Below are 15,137 nucleotides of genomic sequence, written 5' to 3' on the forward strand. Positions count from 1 at the left end.
TTTGGGCTCATAAATTACACATGAATTACGTAACCAACATGTTTCTATTGATTAGTTCCTCAGTACAGAGTAAACAACCATTGTGTTTTGTGCGTGGTCAAGGCCAAAATAGTGAACAAAAACATACAACAAAGAACTTTGTCAGGTTTCATAACCATTCCCCTCTATTACAGTGTAACCATGCTTAACAGGAAGGAAAACACACGACTAGAATTTCATTTTGGGGCTCAGCAAAAACATACAGGCATGCAAAGCGTGCAGGAGTTATTTTTTTTGTGAATTAAAAGCCTCCGGAGGTAGCAGCACTCAGTAGACTCTTGACAGATATGGTAAGGTTAATCCAACAAGTTTGTTTGGTTATGATGTACAGCGACATAAAAAAAATTAGAATTTGTTTCACCGTAGGAACTGTAATATCAAGCTTACAGAACATTTATCAAGGCTTGGTTTTAACAGTTGATCAGTGGCTTTGCTTATTGGAACTATATAGAACTACTCCCAGCCAGACAGCTTAACATCATGGAGTCTGTAAAAGTAGCTAATAGTAAACAGCAGATTGGAGTTGATTCTGGATAACTTTTCCAACTCACTTTACAACAAAAACCAATTTAATTATAACATCGTCATGCAATAGCATGGTCTTATTTTGTTGCCATGCAGCAATGATCATAGTTTTTTTCAGTTTGATATTCCATGAAACCACCTCAAATTAATATCGATTTCAAAACCCATTTAAACAAGAAGACATTATTGAAAGTGAACAGGGTTACCTAACTTGAGACTTGAAACAACCAAACACATGAAAAACTGTATTAGTTTTATAAGATGCCATGAAGTCTATGTACAGAGTTTGAGAAGTTTCCTTGTCACATTACCCTTACGTGCAGTTTACGAAAAAAGAATTAAATCCAAACCATTTATGTTTGTGTAAAATGTTCCAGTTTCTGAATGCAAGAAATATGAACAGACCTTTAAAGAGTTTATTCCTTTAGAGGTTTTATTCATTTGCAGAAAATCTAGTCATTGAATTTTCTTCATCATTTGCATGCAACAAGACTGTAACAATTCTCACATGTTAACACTATTTTAAAAATAGTTTAATAGAGAGACTTTTAATTATCCATTGTTGAAGGATAACTGGAATATCTAGAGTTTCCTCTGTTATATTTGAATTTTTTTTGATAGCTCCATTTACATATTAATTTTTTTAAAGTATTTTTTGCCAAATTTTGTGAAATTCTAACAAGTGGTACTCGACAAATAGGTGTGTTTCCAAAAAAGCTATTCAGAGCATTCAGCTTCAATTTTTGAACTACTTATGCATGCCCTACATTTGACTCGGTTCTATCAGTAACAAAGAAAAACCCAAGAATCGCTGGGTTCTTTGCATGGTTACTTTTCCTAACATACCTTTCTAGATAAAGATGTAAATCATCAATACACTGTGTCATTTATAAAGAAAAATAGCACAGATAGCACAGGCACTGAGTAAATAAAATGATCATTCTATCAATTCCAAGTTTGGGTTGTGTAATCCTTGTGCGCATGCTGAATTGCAGAGGCAAGAACGCAAGCGAAAATTGTGTTCAGCCACCTTAATACATTTTTTATGCCTGGCAAAAAGAAGTTTTATTTCACTTATAAGAGCGACCACATAACATTTGACAATCAACCAAGCAACTGAATGTGACTGTCAATTGACAAACTACACTGGGAATTTTTTTCATATTCTTATCCTTTAGATCAGCAAATGCCTACCTTTATCATTTTGAAAAATAGAAAATATCTGTGGGTCATTTAAGATGGAGAAAGCTTTGTTTCCATATTCAGTGTGTGAGGGGAAAAGCAGCTGTCCAACCTGTTGATTATAAAAAGTGAAATTTACACCAACCATTTTATGTGTATCCCCTACAGGGTTTTATATTTTTGCAGGATCCTTTCAGCATACAATAGTCTCAACTTTACCTATTGACTTTGACACTTTGTTTCCCTAAAATCAAGCTTTAAATTTCCCACTGTAGTTATAACCATATAAGCTGAATGTCTTAGCAGAGAAGACGGCCAGTTCAAGTAGGGTCACAATGTCACTCCACAAATCTTGCCTCAAAAGTTTTTTTCTCCCACAGCTTTATGGGAAAGTCATATGTTGAAGATATTTGGGAGGTTATACAAACTATGATAGCAACAAGAACAAAAATGAGCAGAACTAGCTCATCATGTTGATGCATTGTTTAGGCTACCACTGTAAAGTAAGAACAAAATGCAATACCCAGCCTATCCCATATCAAAACCGTAAAAACCCTGTAGGTAATACAGACACATTAACACCTTAGCAATCCAGTTTCAAGTTAACCAAGGCCACTGAGCCAAAAGATTATTTAAGACCCATGTGTGCAGAGTTAGTCTCAATCTGAAGTAAAATACAAATACAGAGAGCAACATTCTACTCTTCTTGCACTAACCTTGCAGTATAATGTGTCTAACCATTTGAAGGCTCGGTGAAAAAGGGTGTTAGGTATTTTGATCAAAAGCGAACTGTGTCAAAAATGCTCCAAATTTTACATGCCATTTTGTTTAGGTGTGTTTAACAATGTCCTGCATTTTTTCCTACTGAAGTTTGCTTCATTTTCAAGATATTACATATGCAAAAAAACACTCGGTTTTTCCTAGTGGCTTCTTCTTTGAGTGAGAAGATTTTCATGAATGCAAATCTAATAGGAGCTTTAAAATTGCTTACAGCCCAAAATTTAAGCTTGTTCTTGTTCAAGCAGTGCTGCAGTGAATAAAATCCCAACTTGCGGTGTTGCAGTGATCTCAAACCCTTCAGCATGGCTTAGGTTGGTAACCAAGGCCAAGATGATAGATATATCCACTTGCGGTTGCAGGGTATCTTGCACCCGTGGTGTCCAGATTGCATCAATCTCATTCGATCACATTTTCAACACTTGCTTTCATGACAAAAAGTAAGCCAAATCCAGACCAGCCACTCAATCAGACAATATATTCGAATGTACGTCTAGGTATTCTGAAGTTCTCTTTCCACCATTTTTCAATGATATTTCTGTGCAAAAGGGTTTCAAACCAGAATTGGTTAGCAAAGTCATTAAAAGCGCTTCCTCTCTCAGCCAGTTTTGAAAGTTGCGCTGTTTTGGAATTCGAATCAACTGGTTAGTGGGTAAACTTCTGGGTTAAATTTCCTCGTGAAGACAGAAGTCACATTTAACTAGAGAGAATGTTGGTCTGTAAACAAACACCTAGAAAGAATGCTCAGCTAGTTAACCGGCCTAGTGAATAACAGTATATTTACAGTAGAAGCTCTCATAAATGACCGCCTCAGAAATTTGAAAAAGTGTTCATAACTAGAGCTGGTTGCTTACAAGATCAGAATAAGTTCTTGTAAGTGGCCACATGCTAAACAATAGAGGATGGTCACTAACGAAAGCTTCAGAAACTCATTAATAATTCATAAAGAAACCTTGAGCTTTCACAAAGACTATACTACACTGCACTGTACAAGATCTTTATCAAAGAACAATTGGCACAGTGTGCACTTTATTTAAAGTGTTGATTTATATGTAAAAGACAAAAGCTTAAAACAAAGGAAGAGTACAGTTATCCCAAGAGTGCCTGCGGTTACTTTCTGGAACGGTTGCTTACGAGAGCTTTTTATTGTAAAGTTTAAGTCACAGTTCAAACAGGGTTTCACAAAGGTGGTCGTAAATAGACCTGGTTGCTTGCAAGAGTGGTCACAAGGAGAGCTTCAATTGTAGTTGACATGAATGTAAATGATTTTGTTGTTTGGGTTCCCTGTGGTCTGAGTTCATTGACAGTAAATTTAAAAAATAACACACAGAACTTAGCATTGCCTCAGCCTGAGCCTGAATTATGAAATTTTACAAACCAAAGCAAATTTTCATGTTGAATTTCTTAGTTTCCTGGATCACGTTACATGTAGGTCGCTTCTCGCGATCATGAATGGTTGATTCCTCACTCAAATTCGTGGCCATAATTTCCTTTTGGTTGACCCTTGAACTTAGTTGAGTGATTCAAACAGAAAAACTGGATAATATATTGTCACTGGATAATAAATTATCACTAAGTCCATTTGAAATGGTTTGTCACAATCAACTCAATAAAGAAACAACTGCTGTGTGGCATTACAAGCAAACTTCTTGGTCAAGGAGATCACGATCAACAATGTCTAGCTGCTCTCCTGGAGTCTAGCAACCTCTAGAAGAATGATCTTGTTGATGGGACGTTCCAGGACTACGGACTTGGTTTTCCGCACAACTCTCCTCACAAGCCCATCCCTCTTGTTTGGTTTTACTTCCAGGATACAACCACGGGGCCACAAGTTTCTTGGGGAATTCTCATCTACCACAAGTAAAATGTCTCTAGTTTCAAAGTAACACCTTTACCCTTGCAGTGATTGCCTTCTCACTTATAGCAATTCAACTTCCAGGTACTGAATTTTAAAAACAAACTCCAACTGAATGGTGGAGGCGTGGTGGCCTCATGGTTAGTGCTCTCTTCCCCAGATCGAGCAGTCCAGGTTCAAGCCCTGGCCAGGGACACTGTGTTGTGTTCTTGGGCAGGATACTTAACTCTCACAGTGCCTCTCTCCACCCCGGAGTACAATTGAGTACCGGCAAATTGTTGAGGAAACCTAACAAATAGTGGGGGAGTGACCTGTGATGGACTAGCATCCCGTCAAGGGGGAGTTGGAATACTCCTAGCTGCTTCACGCTACCGAAACCGGGATAACCTCTGACAGTTATGAGCCAGTTGGCTCCAAGGCTTCATTTTCCAACTGAATGGAATAAAACTGAGCATAAGCCCACCAGTGCCCATTGCAGACCTATTTTTGAGCTTACATGTTGCATGAAATTAGCATTTTGCTGTTTTCTAAGTGAAATCAATGTCCTTACCATCATGCGTTAACGTTAAATGTGTGGTTCCAGAAAATATCCATATCCCTACCACCGAGAGAATTGGAAATTCTGGAGGGGTGGGGGGGAGTCAAAGACCCAGGAAATTCCAGAGGGGAGGGGGCTGGATGATCAATTTAGTTTCCAGATGTCCTTTAACTCAATATGGATTAAAAGCATCGATCTAGCTGTTCAAAAATCCTTTCTTACCAACTACGTAGATCTTTCACAGGCAAAAACAGAAGCTTGAATACTTGTATTTAAATCGCATTATATTTGAAATAAATTTTCTTTCTTCAAAAAGCACTTTAGAAGCTAACAAGTGCGAAAAACGTGCTGTTTCATGGAAATGGCCACCATTACCTGTTACTAGTCTACATGGAGTCACCCTGTAGACTGAAGAGCACTGGTGACCAGCCAAGTTTGTTGGTCTTGGAAGCTGTCAAGTGGCAGTCAATTTCTTTCGTGAAAATTAGTTTCTTTATAAACGTAGAAATGATGTCATGATTTTGCAAACTTGAGAATTTCTTATTTATGCTTATCTCTGTCCATTTGTATGTAAGTTTGCTATAGATTGGCTTTCGTCGCGAGTGTGTCAGTAATGGTGCTCACGACAAAAGTATGCAGTCCATTTCATCCTCATTCATCTAGACTGTTCACAGCCCTCTATTTTCTCGTATTTTTATTTGATTGTACTCATAGATAGAATCGCAAGAGAACTGGATGCCAGCACCAAATGGAAGACTTGATGGGGTAGGGGGTGGGGACTGAGAAAAAAATAGAGGGGCTGTAGACATCTTTGGAAACAAGTGAATTCCCAGTTTTTCCACAAATGGAAAATTCCCATTGACAGCGGCTGATCTTGATTGTGTCCAGGTGCATTTTGCAGCTTGAAGCAGTTGTCATCACTGACACGTGCCATGATTCGTGCCATGATTAAAATAGAATCCTGTTAAGAGAAATTTCAGTGTTTCTTAGCTCAAGGATGAACAGACAGGGGCTGCTGTTCATCTTCTTCGGTCAGAAGACATTGTTGCAATTCTGCTGACCAGCTTTGAGGAAAGTCTGATATATCAACTCTACACAACGGCAAAAGAAATGCAAATGTGCGAATGCTGATAAAAATCAGAAGAGATGAAAGAGCTTAGGATTCCTTCCATCACTTTGTCAACAAAGGAGACAAAGGAGGACGTGCTTCTGCTGATTGGCGAAGCGAAATACAAGCTTGTTTTCGGAAGACAACAGAGGACTTTTTGGATACAAAATTCCAAAATATGTTATAGAATAAAGATTCTCCGCTAACAATTGTGTCTTGCTCATTGTAGTTGGTGAGTGCCACACCGTGTAACACCTTCAGAATATATTCCCCGCAGATAAGTAAGACGTCTCGCCAAGATTCCCCAAGCAAATAGCAAAAGAGCTAGCGCATATCCTACAAAAATTGGAAGGAGCACTTGATTTCGGCTTTCTCCCCCTTTTAGCAGCTTTTCTTGGAGTTGAAGAAGTCGTCTGAGACAACATTCTTTACACACAAACACACATATGTGATGTTGTTTGCAAACTGATACTTGTAATCAATTAAACCAGAAATTTACTGCTCAAATTTTATTGGTCCGATTTCATTAATTGTTCAAGGGGTGGAGCTGTTAGTAACAAGGTGATAACAGGGGGAGGAGCCTAATAAGTCCACTTTCTACCAAAGATGTCTACAGCCTCTCTATTCTTCTTGCTAGCTTCACTCGCAAACCCCACCCCCCACCACTACGTGCTTTGCGCTCGCTTCTCTCGCTTTTTCTTTTGTGTGCATAAATAGAGAGGCTGTGAACAGTCTCCATTCATCTTATCAGTCCATCAACCAAAATTGTACCACATTTACAAAGGGACTTAGTTGTATAGGAAGGTAATTTGACAAGTTACCTTTCCACTTTTTTTAAACATTTGAAAATAAATTGCTCTGTGTTTTCTTTGTGTGTATCTTCAGATGTTACGATTGATTCAAAATAAACAGCAGTGACATGCAATGCAATACAGACAGCTGAGAGTTTAGAGTGTTTACCACACTTTCTTGCCAAAACTATTTTTTCCAGAGGGTATGGGGGGTGTACATAATACTTGTGGAAATTCCAGAAGGGTTGAGAGGGTTATTTTTGTGTTCAAAAATTGGAAATTCCCGGGAGGGGGGGCTTACATGAAATTCCCTCTGTGGTGGGGGTATGGATGTTTTCTGGAACTACACAATCGACACTTCAACTGTTTTTGACCTGCTGTTTTTTGAGCTTATGCATTGTGTGAAATCAACATTTTGCTGTATTTTAACTCAACATCTTTGTGGTAGCGCGCTGATGTGACATTAAATGCAAGTTTTTTGCATACGTAAAGTCTCAAAAATGAAGCAAACTTCAAGCGAAAAAAATACAGGACATTGTTAAACACACCTAGACAAAACTGCATGCAAAATTTGGAGCGTTTTTGACAAAGTTAACTTTTGATCAAAATACCTAACAACCTTTTTCCACTGAGCCTTTCACTTGAAGTGAAATACTTTCATTGATCAATTCTTCTCTTTACATAAAGAACTATTCTGTACAATAAAACAAAATATGAGATTGCCACATTGTCCAAACCTTGACTTGAGACTCACCACAATTTCTTGGCATAATTGTATTCTTTATCACTAAATTTTTCTTATTTGATAAAGAGACAAAAAACTACCTACTGTTGACACAACATTTTCAGCTGGGCACATAACTTTGATGACAACAAGAATACCCATTCCAGCTGTAGTTCGACAATCTGAGATAAAGTGATCTTGCAGACAAAAATAAAATCTACAATTAAATTTTTTATAACAAGCAACCACTGACCAAGTTTAGAAAATGTTCATCCCTGAATCGATAATCTCCTTAAAGTACCCCTATGATTAAATTCTCTATATCCATTTTTTACATTTTCGTAGGCAATAGGTATTTCCTAGATATCTTGCCATTACAAACATTAATTATAACTCGCATTTTTAGACCTTTATTTCTAAGAATTTACGGCCGCCATTAATTTTCCATGTTCCAAGTCTGGTTGAGAATTGGAGTAACTGACATCATTTTCTCAAAACTACATTTCCAATTCTCAACCAAGACTTGGAACAAGGACTAATTAATGGCAGTCCTACATTCTTGAAAATAAAGGTCCAAAAAACATGAGTACTAATTTTCGTAATAGATTTAAATTTGGTAAGATATCTAGGAAAGACATATTGTGTACGAAAATGTAAAAAAAAGGATATCGAAGAATTTTTTCATAGGGGCACTTGGATGGATGGATGGATGGATGGATGGCTGATTCAATAAAATCTGTACAATTCCTAATTACATGTACCACTAGTTGATGGATAGTGGACTGATTGCTGGATAGCTAGCTGTATTAAGTAAAATCATTGCAGCCCCCGAAGTGGCTTAATTGCGACATACTTTACAACTCGTTAAAATTACAAATATACAAAATAAACCTAAAAATATAATACAATATGATAAGATATCGAAACTATTTATAAGGGTAAGTCTTTATGGTTTCTCTTAATAATAATAATAATAATAATAATAACAACAGTAACAGTAATAGTAATGGTAATGGTAATAATAATAATAATAATAATAATAATATTAACAACAATAATAATAATAATAATAATAAAGACTTCAATTAAAGAGGGTTAACACTTTTAATAGCCAAAGGGTGCCCTCGCAAAATAATTACAAACCTAATGAAAACATTGAAAGCTATGATGAAATTCTAAGAGATAACAATACTATGAATACAAACATACAATATAAATTTTAAAAACCTAACATTACGAGAGAGACGCGAATAGCTAAATTACAATTACATTAAAAATTAAATATAGATATAGTGGCTAAGTCTTAAAATGGTCTAAATGTTGCTGCGCTGCAAAGATCATTTTCAATAAATGAGTTTTTAAGCACTTAACAGAGTCTGATTTTCTGGTATTTAGTGAAAATTTGAAATGGAATACTCCATAATGTAAGTGAAACAGAATTGGTCAACAGCACTTTCGCTCATCTTTGCCAATTCCCTTTCTCCACACTTCTGGTTTGGTACTGAAATACCAAACAATCTCCTTCTTGAATCGCTATAGTTAGGATTGCAATTGCTTATACTGAGGCCTGGTGGATTTTGATGTTTTCTATTGTTAATCAAACACCAACATTTAAGCAACAATAAATGGCACGTACCATCAAACAGCACACCACAAAGATCCACAAATATCTCCTTAATCAATTCCTTCCATGATTTTACAGTTTTATGAACAGCTTGGCAAGCAATAACACAGCCATTTTTATCATCACTACTTTGCATTTGAATGCAACACAACTCCATTTGGTCAAACAGGTTGCACAGTCTTTGTTCAGTACTGGATTTCTGAAGAAAAGAGATTATGGCTTGGATTGTCGCCAAACAGTCCAACATAGAAGATGTTTGAAGTGCAGGAGATGATTCAACACTGAAAGAGAGAAGGAAGAAAAATAAGAAAATAAGAACATATTGCTTTCAGCATTTGTCCTACAAACACTAATTTGGAATCACATCTTCGAGCTACAATTGAGCCTATTCTGATTGATACATGTACCTTGCCGTTTGGGACAGTTCCCTTGGAACCAACAAAATGCCCCTTATAATTACTCTCAATAGAAAACTGCCTGTAATATGCACCTTCTTTATACGTACATGCATACAGACAGTCAGACAGACAGAGACAGTCATACATACACTTCTATTTAATTTCGAATTTACAGAGTAGCTAGACTTAGCTAATATCTCCGAGGAAAGGTAAAAGTATAAGGTAAAAATACTACATGGCTAAATAATTATGTATATATAATATTACCTAATGATTGTTTATAGACGATAACCTACAAATTACACATAAAATTATAGTTGCAGATAAGGCGCTTGAAGTTGTTATACGAACTCTAATGGGTACAACTAACTGTAAATCTCTACCCAAGAGATAATTTCATATGCAGTACAATTTACTGTTTGTTGTTTCAGATTAAACAAACTCAATGTGAAAAAGTAGAATCTTGTTATTAAAAACTATAACAGATTTTTTTAATATGAGAAGACTTATGCAATCCCTCATTTATTAACCTGAAACTTGATCATACAAAGAACTGAATACAACAAGCAGTGGTGTCTGTCAAATGTCTATTAACTTAAATGAAATGATTTGACAGTAGCTTATACTTTACATATTTATCATATCTTAAGTCCTGGAATATCATATACCATGAATCATGTAATAGGTAAAAACCATTTAACTTTCCCAGAAGTCCTGGATGGATGACATTGATTTGTCATCTACTTTGTGCAAGATGCATATTGTAAAATGGATGAAAATAGCTTACCAATCAGATTGCTTAATTTCAAATGAGGTGTGGTAGACTGCTCTGTTGTAAATACTTGGTAAATCATTAAATAAAAAATATGTATCAAATCTGTTTTTCGGCCAAATGGAAAAGGTTAAAATGCCAAGGTCACGGAGTTGGTACAAATACATGTAATGTACTATATGATATTGTACTATATTGATATGATATAGCATGATATTGTACTATATTGATATGATTTGATATATGTGACGTCTCACACAAAAATGTACCCTAACAGGTATCCGTTCGAACGGCTAAAAACCGTTCACTTGCAGTTTCTCATCCGTTCCGTTTGTGATTTATTCAAGATTGATCAGATGCCATTTGAACAGCTGGGGTTATCTGTTCAGAATTATATTCAGCCGCTCAAACAGCTACTGCTATCCATTCGAATGGCTGAGGTTATCCATTCGAAAAAAGGCAGCCCCTTGAATGATTGTTGCTATCTGTTTAAAAATATCTTCATCCATTCAAACGGCAGAGGTTATCTGTGTGGAAAAATGTTCAGCCATTTGAATGGCTGCTGAAATCCCTTTCAAAAAAATCTCAGTCATTCAAATGGCAAAGGGAGTCTGATCAGATTCAGCTTTTTGTGACACTTTGAATTTGCATAACACTCAAAACAAACAAGTTGACATAGAAAGGTCACACTTTCGTCACAAAACCTTTCTTTGTTGGTATATATTTCAAAGATATTGCTCTACAGATGTCAAGATGTTTGTTGTTTCTTTCACTTTTGCTACACGAAAATTGACAAACAAGACACCAAAACAGAACATTTCACTCTGGGACTCCGGGAAATTCATACATGCACTTTGTTTCCTAAAGCCGTAAACGAAACATTGATCACAAACCCAGTATCTTATTCAGAACCAACCGATAAAAATGTACTGTTATTACATGTAAATGGATGAAAATAATTATAAACCAAAGGCCTTATCTGTACCTGTTAAGTTATTTTGAGACACTCTCGATCAACTTGTTCCCTAGCACATGACCAAAATCCACCCAATATCAGTGGTAAAAGTAGAAGAGGAGACAGACCTCATTACGAGAAGGAATTGGCTGGAGGGAAGGTCACCTGCGACTGCTACAACTACTCTTCGATTCAAATTTGTGCCCACTCTGTAGTGGCTGCAGAGAACTTAGGCTACCTTAAAAGTTTCTTCAGTGGAGGGAACGATGCAGCACAAAGATCCCAAACTTTACCAACTCAGTTTCGTCAGATGCACCGAAAGGAGCTGGTGAGAAGAATGGCCATTCCAACACCATACAAAGAGGGGGAGCAGTGTGGAGAACAGCTGTCTATGACCACGAGGAAGAAAGGTCTGCCTGTCTTTCTACAGTCACTGTCTCTGGCTCTCTACCTCTTGTGCAAAGCAGAATGTTTACAGAAATACACCAGAACGAAAACCCATTTGTCCTAACATTCTTTCTAGATGACAAGGAGTACAAGAAGAAGAAAAAGGTGGAAAATGAGAAGGAGCATCAAATGCTGTGCGAAATGTGCCACAATGAATTCCCATCAACATGCATTCCACCATACAATTTGGCCTTATGTCATTACAAACGATGGCGTTACCCAGATCCGGACTACCAACATGGGCCATGGAAAGTATCCCATAAGGAAACAGCAAAGTTCTACCACATCGATCCGGAAAATTGCATTAAACCATGACATCCACATTTCTCTGATGATGCAGTTGTCATTCTGCACAACATTAAAGCCAAGTTACGACCTGTGCATCAAACCTTCCTGAGAATGCACCTGAAAATCTCCACATTGGACTGACTTTATATGAAGTACCTGTTTTGAAAAGTATAAAATAATTTCGGGATGCGCATCTGAAAAAGTTTGTCACTGTTGCCAGTAACAATGTTAAAAAACTTTTGAATGTTGTTTATATTTGTTTGTAATTCAGTCGGCGTTAAAGCACAGGTTCACCAACATCTGGGAAACCCTTGGTCAAGAGTGGTAATCTTCACTAACTCTTATCCTCACTAACGTTGCAAAGTTTCAGAAACTTTCAGCATTGTTGACATTAAGATGTTACTGTTACTGTTACTTTCTGATCATTTTACGTGATGATGTGTGTTTGTGGTGCAGAAGTCCTGCCCATGTCTCCATACTTGTTTTTGTATCAAACTGTCACAAGTTTACTATTGCTATGAAGAAGAAACACTGAGTAACGTAAATAAGATAAGGTGAATGCGGGTAAATAATGCCTTTGTTACTGCAAAATTAGATAGCTGCAATTCACTGCTATATGGTCTTCCAAAACATCTACTTTCAAGATTACAATCTATTCAAAATACAGCAGCTCGAGTTGTTACACATACTGGGAAATTTGATCATATCACCCCTGTCCTAAAACAGCTCCACTGGTTACCTGTTTGCTACCGTATAATTTCTAAAATTCTCCTACTGGTCTACAAAGCTCTCAATGGAACAGTGCCTTACTACATCAGTGAATTACTTAGGTACAACACCTCGCAATGGAAATTAAGATCGTCCTCTCAACACCCTCTGGCGACCCCAAAAGCTAGACTGAAAACATATGGAGAGAGAGCATTTGCTGTGGTGGCACCGAGACTATGGAACTCGATCCCACTTGAACTAAGATCCAGTAGTTCGATTGACATATTTAAACGGCATTTAAAAACATCTTTTTAAACAAGCTTTTAAACTCTTTTAATTTTTAGATTATTTTTTTATTCTTTCCCCCTCCCCCCTTTTTTAGCTTTTTAAATATTTTTTATTTAATGTAAAGTGCCATGGACAAATAGTGGATTGGCACTATATAAATATTTTATTATTATTATTATTATTATTATTATTATTATTATTAAATAATACAATTTGGTTTCCCTTTAAACTTCATGGCTGTTCTGTTTAAATGTCTAGACTGAATCATTTCAAGCTTGAAGGGAAGTGGTGACTATTGTTCTGGCTCAGGAATAATGGATACTTGTCACTCGCGTGTAATCGGGTATCGAACCATCATTGGTAAAGCACAATATGGTTCCACCCTCACAATATTAATTAATTAATATACTGTTGTTGAGTAGATATAACGATAATTAGTTTTTTGAGGAAATTTGCATTTCCCTCATGCCTAATTGGAAGTATTAATGAAAGGTCTCAGCAAACCAGGATTCTTTTTCATTTTGTACTTGCCAAGTTGCATATCTGCACTGCACTACAAAGCTTACCTTGTATCTATTTGATATAAACATCCCACGTCACTGTTTCCGTGCAAAGTACGTATTTGCCAAATATCGTGTATAAACTTCATCGCGAAGTGGTTCAGTTTTGATCATCCATTTCATGTGATTGCTGGAGCTCAAAGCATAACGTCATAGCATGATAAATACGAGACAAACAAATCCTTTTTCTTCCGATGACAAATTAAAACTGAATGCCGCCATTTTGATCAAGAATATCCTAGGCGCTCAAACCACGCCCTGTTAACAGAGAGAGACTGGATTCCAAATCACCCAAAGGTCCGTGATGGCAAATTTGTGATTGTAGACATTTCTTTTATTCGTCGAGATTAATCTACAGAATAAATTCAGCAACAGATGGAGATTTCAGTGGAACGGTATTATGTTATAACTTTGGCTCTTGTCTTTAGTTCCATTTTGCCATTTTGTCATTTCGCCATTTCACCATTTCGTCATTTCACTATTTTGTCATTTTGTCATTTCGTGTTTTAAACAAGCCCTACTTCTAACACTGTAAACAAAGCGGCACTTTGACGTGAATTCACGTGACCCAAACAATTGTTCTGGTTTTCATTTGACCACCACTGTTTTTCATTTTGATGTTTTTGTTTTCAATAAAAGGAAACAAAAATATGTACTAAGGCAAGCTAACTTTAACAACTCAACCTGCAGCAAAACATATGACATAAGACAGTTGTAAATCGAGCTTTCCTCAATTGGACACCAACTTGATTTATTTACGTGCATACCACAGCTTTCTGTTCGGTTCAACAAGTTGTTTTACTGTTCCGTTCTGTCTCCCTTCCGAACTCTGTAGCTTCTGGTTAAAACGGTCTTTGGTCATTTTAACAGTAAGCTTAAAATGTTTGTTAAAATGTTTTTATAATGGTTCCAAGATTTTCCAACGGATGTGGGATATGCTTCCTGTCACACCATTAAAACAGACTCAAAAATTTCTTTGCAAATTGCTTTTGTTGTTTAAACGGATGCTTAGATTTCTTTAATGGATTGCTTTTGCCATTTTAACGGATGCTTAGATGTACTTAACAGATACCTCTTTCCATTTTAATAAAGCTTTAAAGTCAATCATTAAAGCGCAGTTAATGGAGTGTGACGCTATTTATGTACAGTCACTAGCTTACCATTGTTAAACGTAACGCAATAGAACTGTTACACGTGAGAACATTATATAAGTCTTTCTTGTCTAGTTTAAACAATATTCATGATAGCCTTTCATGCATGCATGTTGCAACAATGTCCGGTCTAACTGTATCATGCATTTTGTATGGCTAGTCTTTTAATTAGACCTATTCTTGTGTCATTCAAAGTCGCATGGGCTCTGTACTTTCCATGATACACGATTTTATATTGGTGTCAACCCAGACATTTGTCTACCTATAAAAGAGTCTTAGCTCTGACTTAAGGTTACTTCCCACCTTCACGGGTGCCCTTCAGGAAAAAATTTGTACATGCGCCAGTTTCAATAAAACCTGAACAAACTATATATCAGTAGAAAGCTTAATAAATGTAGTTTTTGAGA

General features: G+C 36.6%; 1 protein-coding gene across 7 annotated transcripts in view; it reads right to left on the reverse strand.

Moving 5' to 3' along the window:
• Positions 1 to 15,137, reverse strand: part of LOC145484906 (tRNA (32-2'-O)-methyltransferase regulator THADA-like) — a 656,511-nt gene that overhangs the window by 548,985 nt on the left and 92,389 nt on the right. For 6 of the 7 annotated variants that reach the window (XR_014049105.1, XM_081463528.1, XM_081463527.1 and 3 more), the window contains 3 exons: positions 9,176 to 9,444; positions 7,645 to 7,736; positions 1,759 to 1,858 (listed from right to left, as the gene is read on the reverse strand). Coding sequence is in view for 6 of the 7 variants with exons in the window: in XM_081463527.1 (XP_081319653.1) it covers positions 1,759 to 1,858; positions 7,645 to 7,736; positions 9,176 to 9,444 (461 nt within the window). In the remaining variant the exon portion in view is untranslated. Of the gene's footprint in view, positions 1 to 1,758; positions 1,859 to 7,644; positions 7,737 to 9,175; positions 9,445 to 15,137 lie in introns of those variants that run through there. The other variant, XM_081463530.1, reaches the window with a different exon arrangement.

Source organism: Orbicella franksi, chromosome 4, assembly GCF_964199315.1.
Source record: "Orbicella franksi chromosome 4, jaOrbFran1.1, whole genome shotgun sequence".
NCBI classification, from domain to species: domain Eukaryota; kingdom Metazoa; phylum Cnidaria; class Anthozoa; order Scleractinia; family Merulinidae; genus Orbicella; species Orbicella franksi.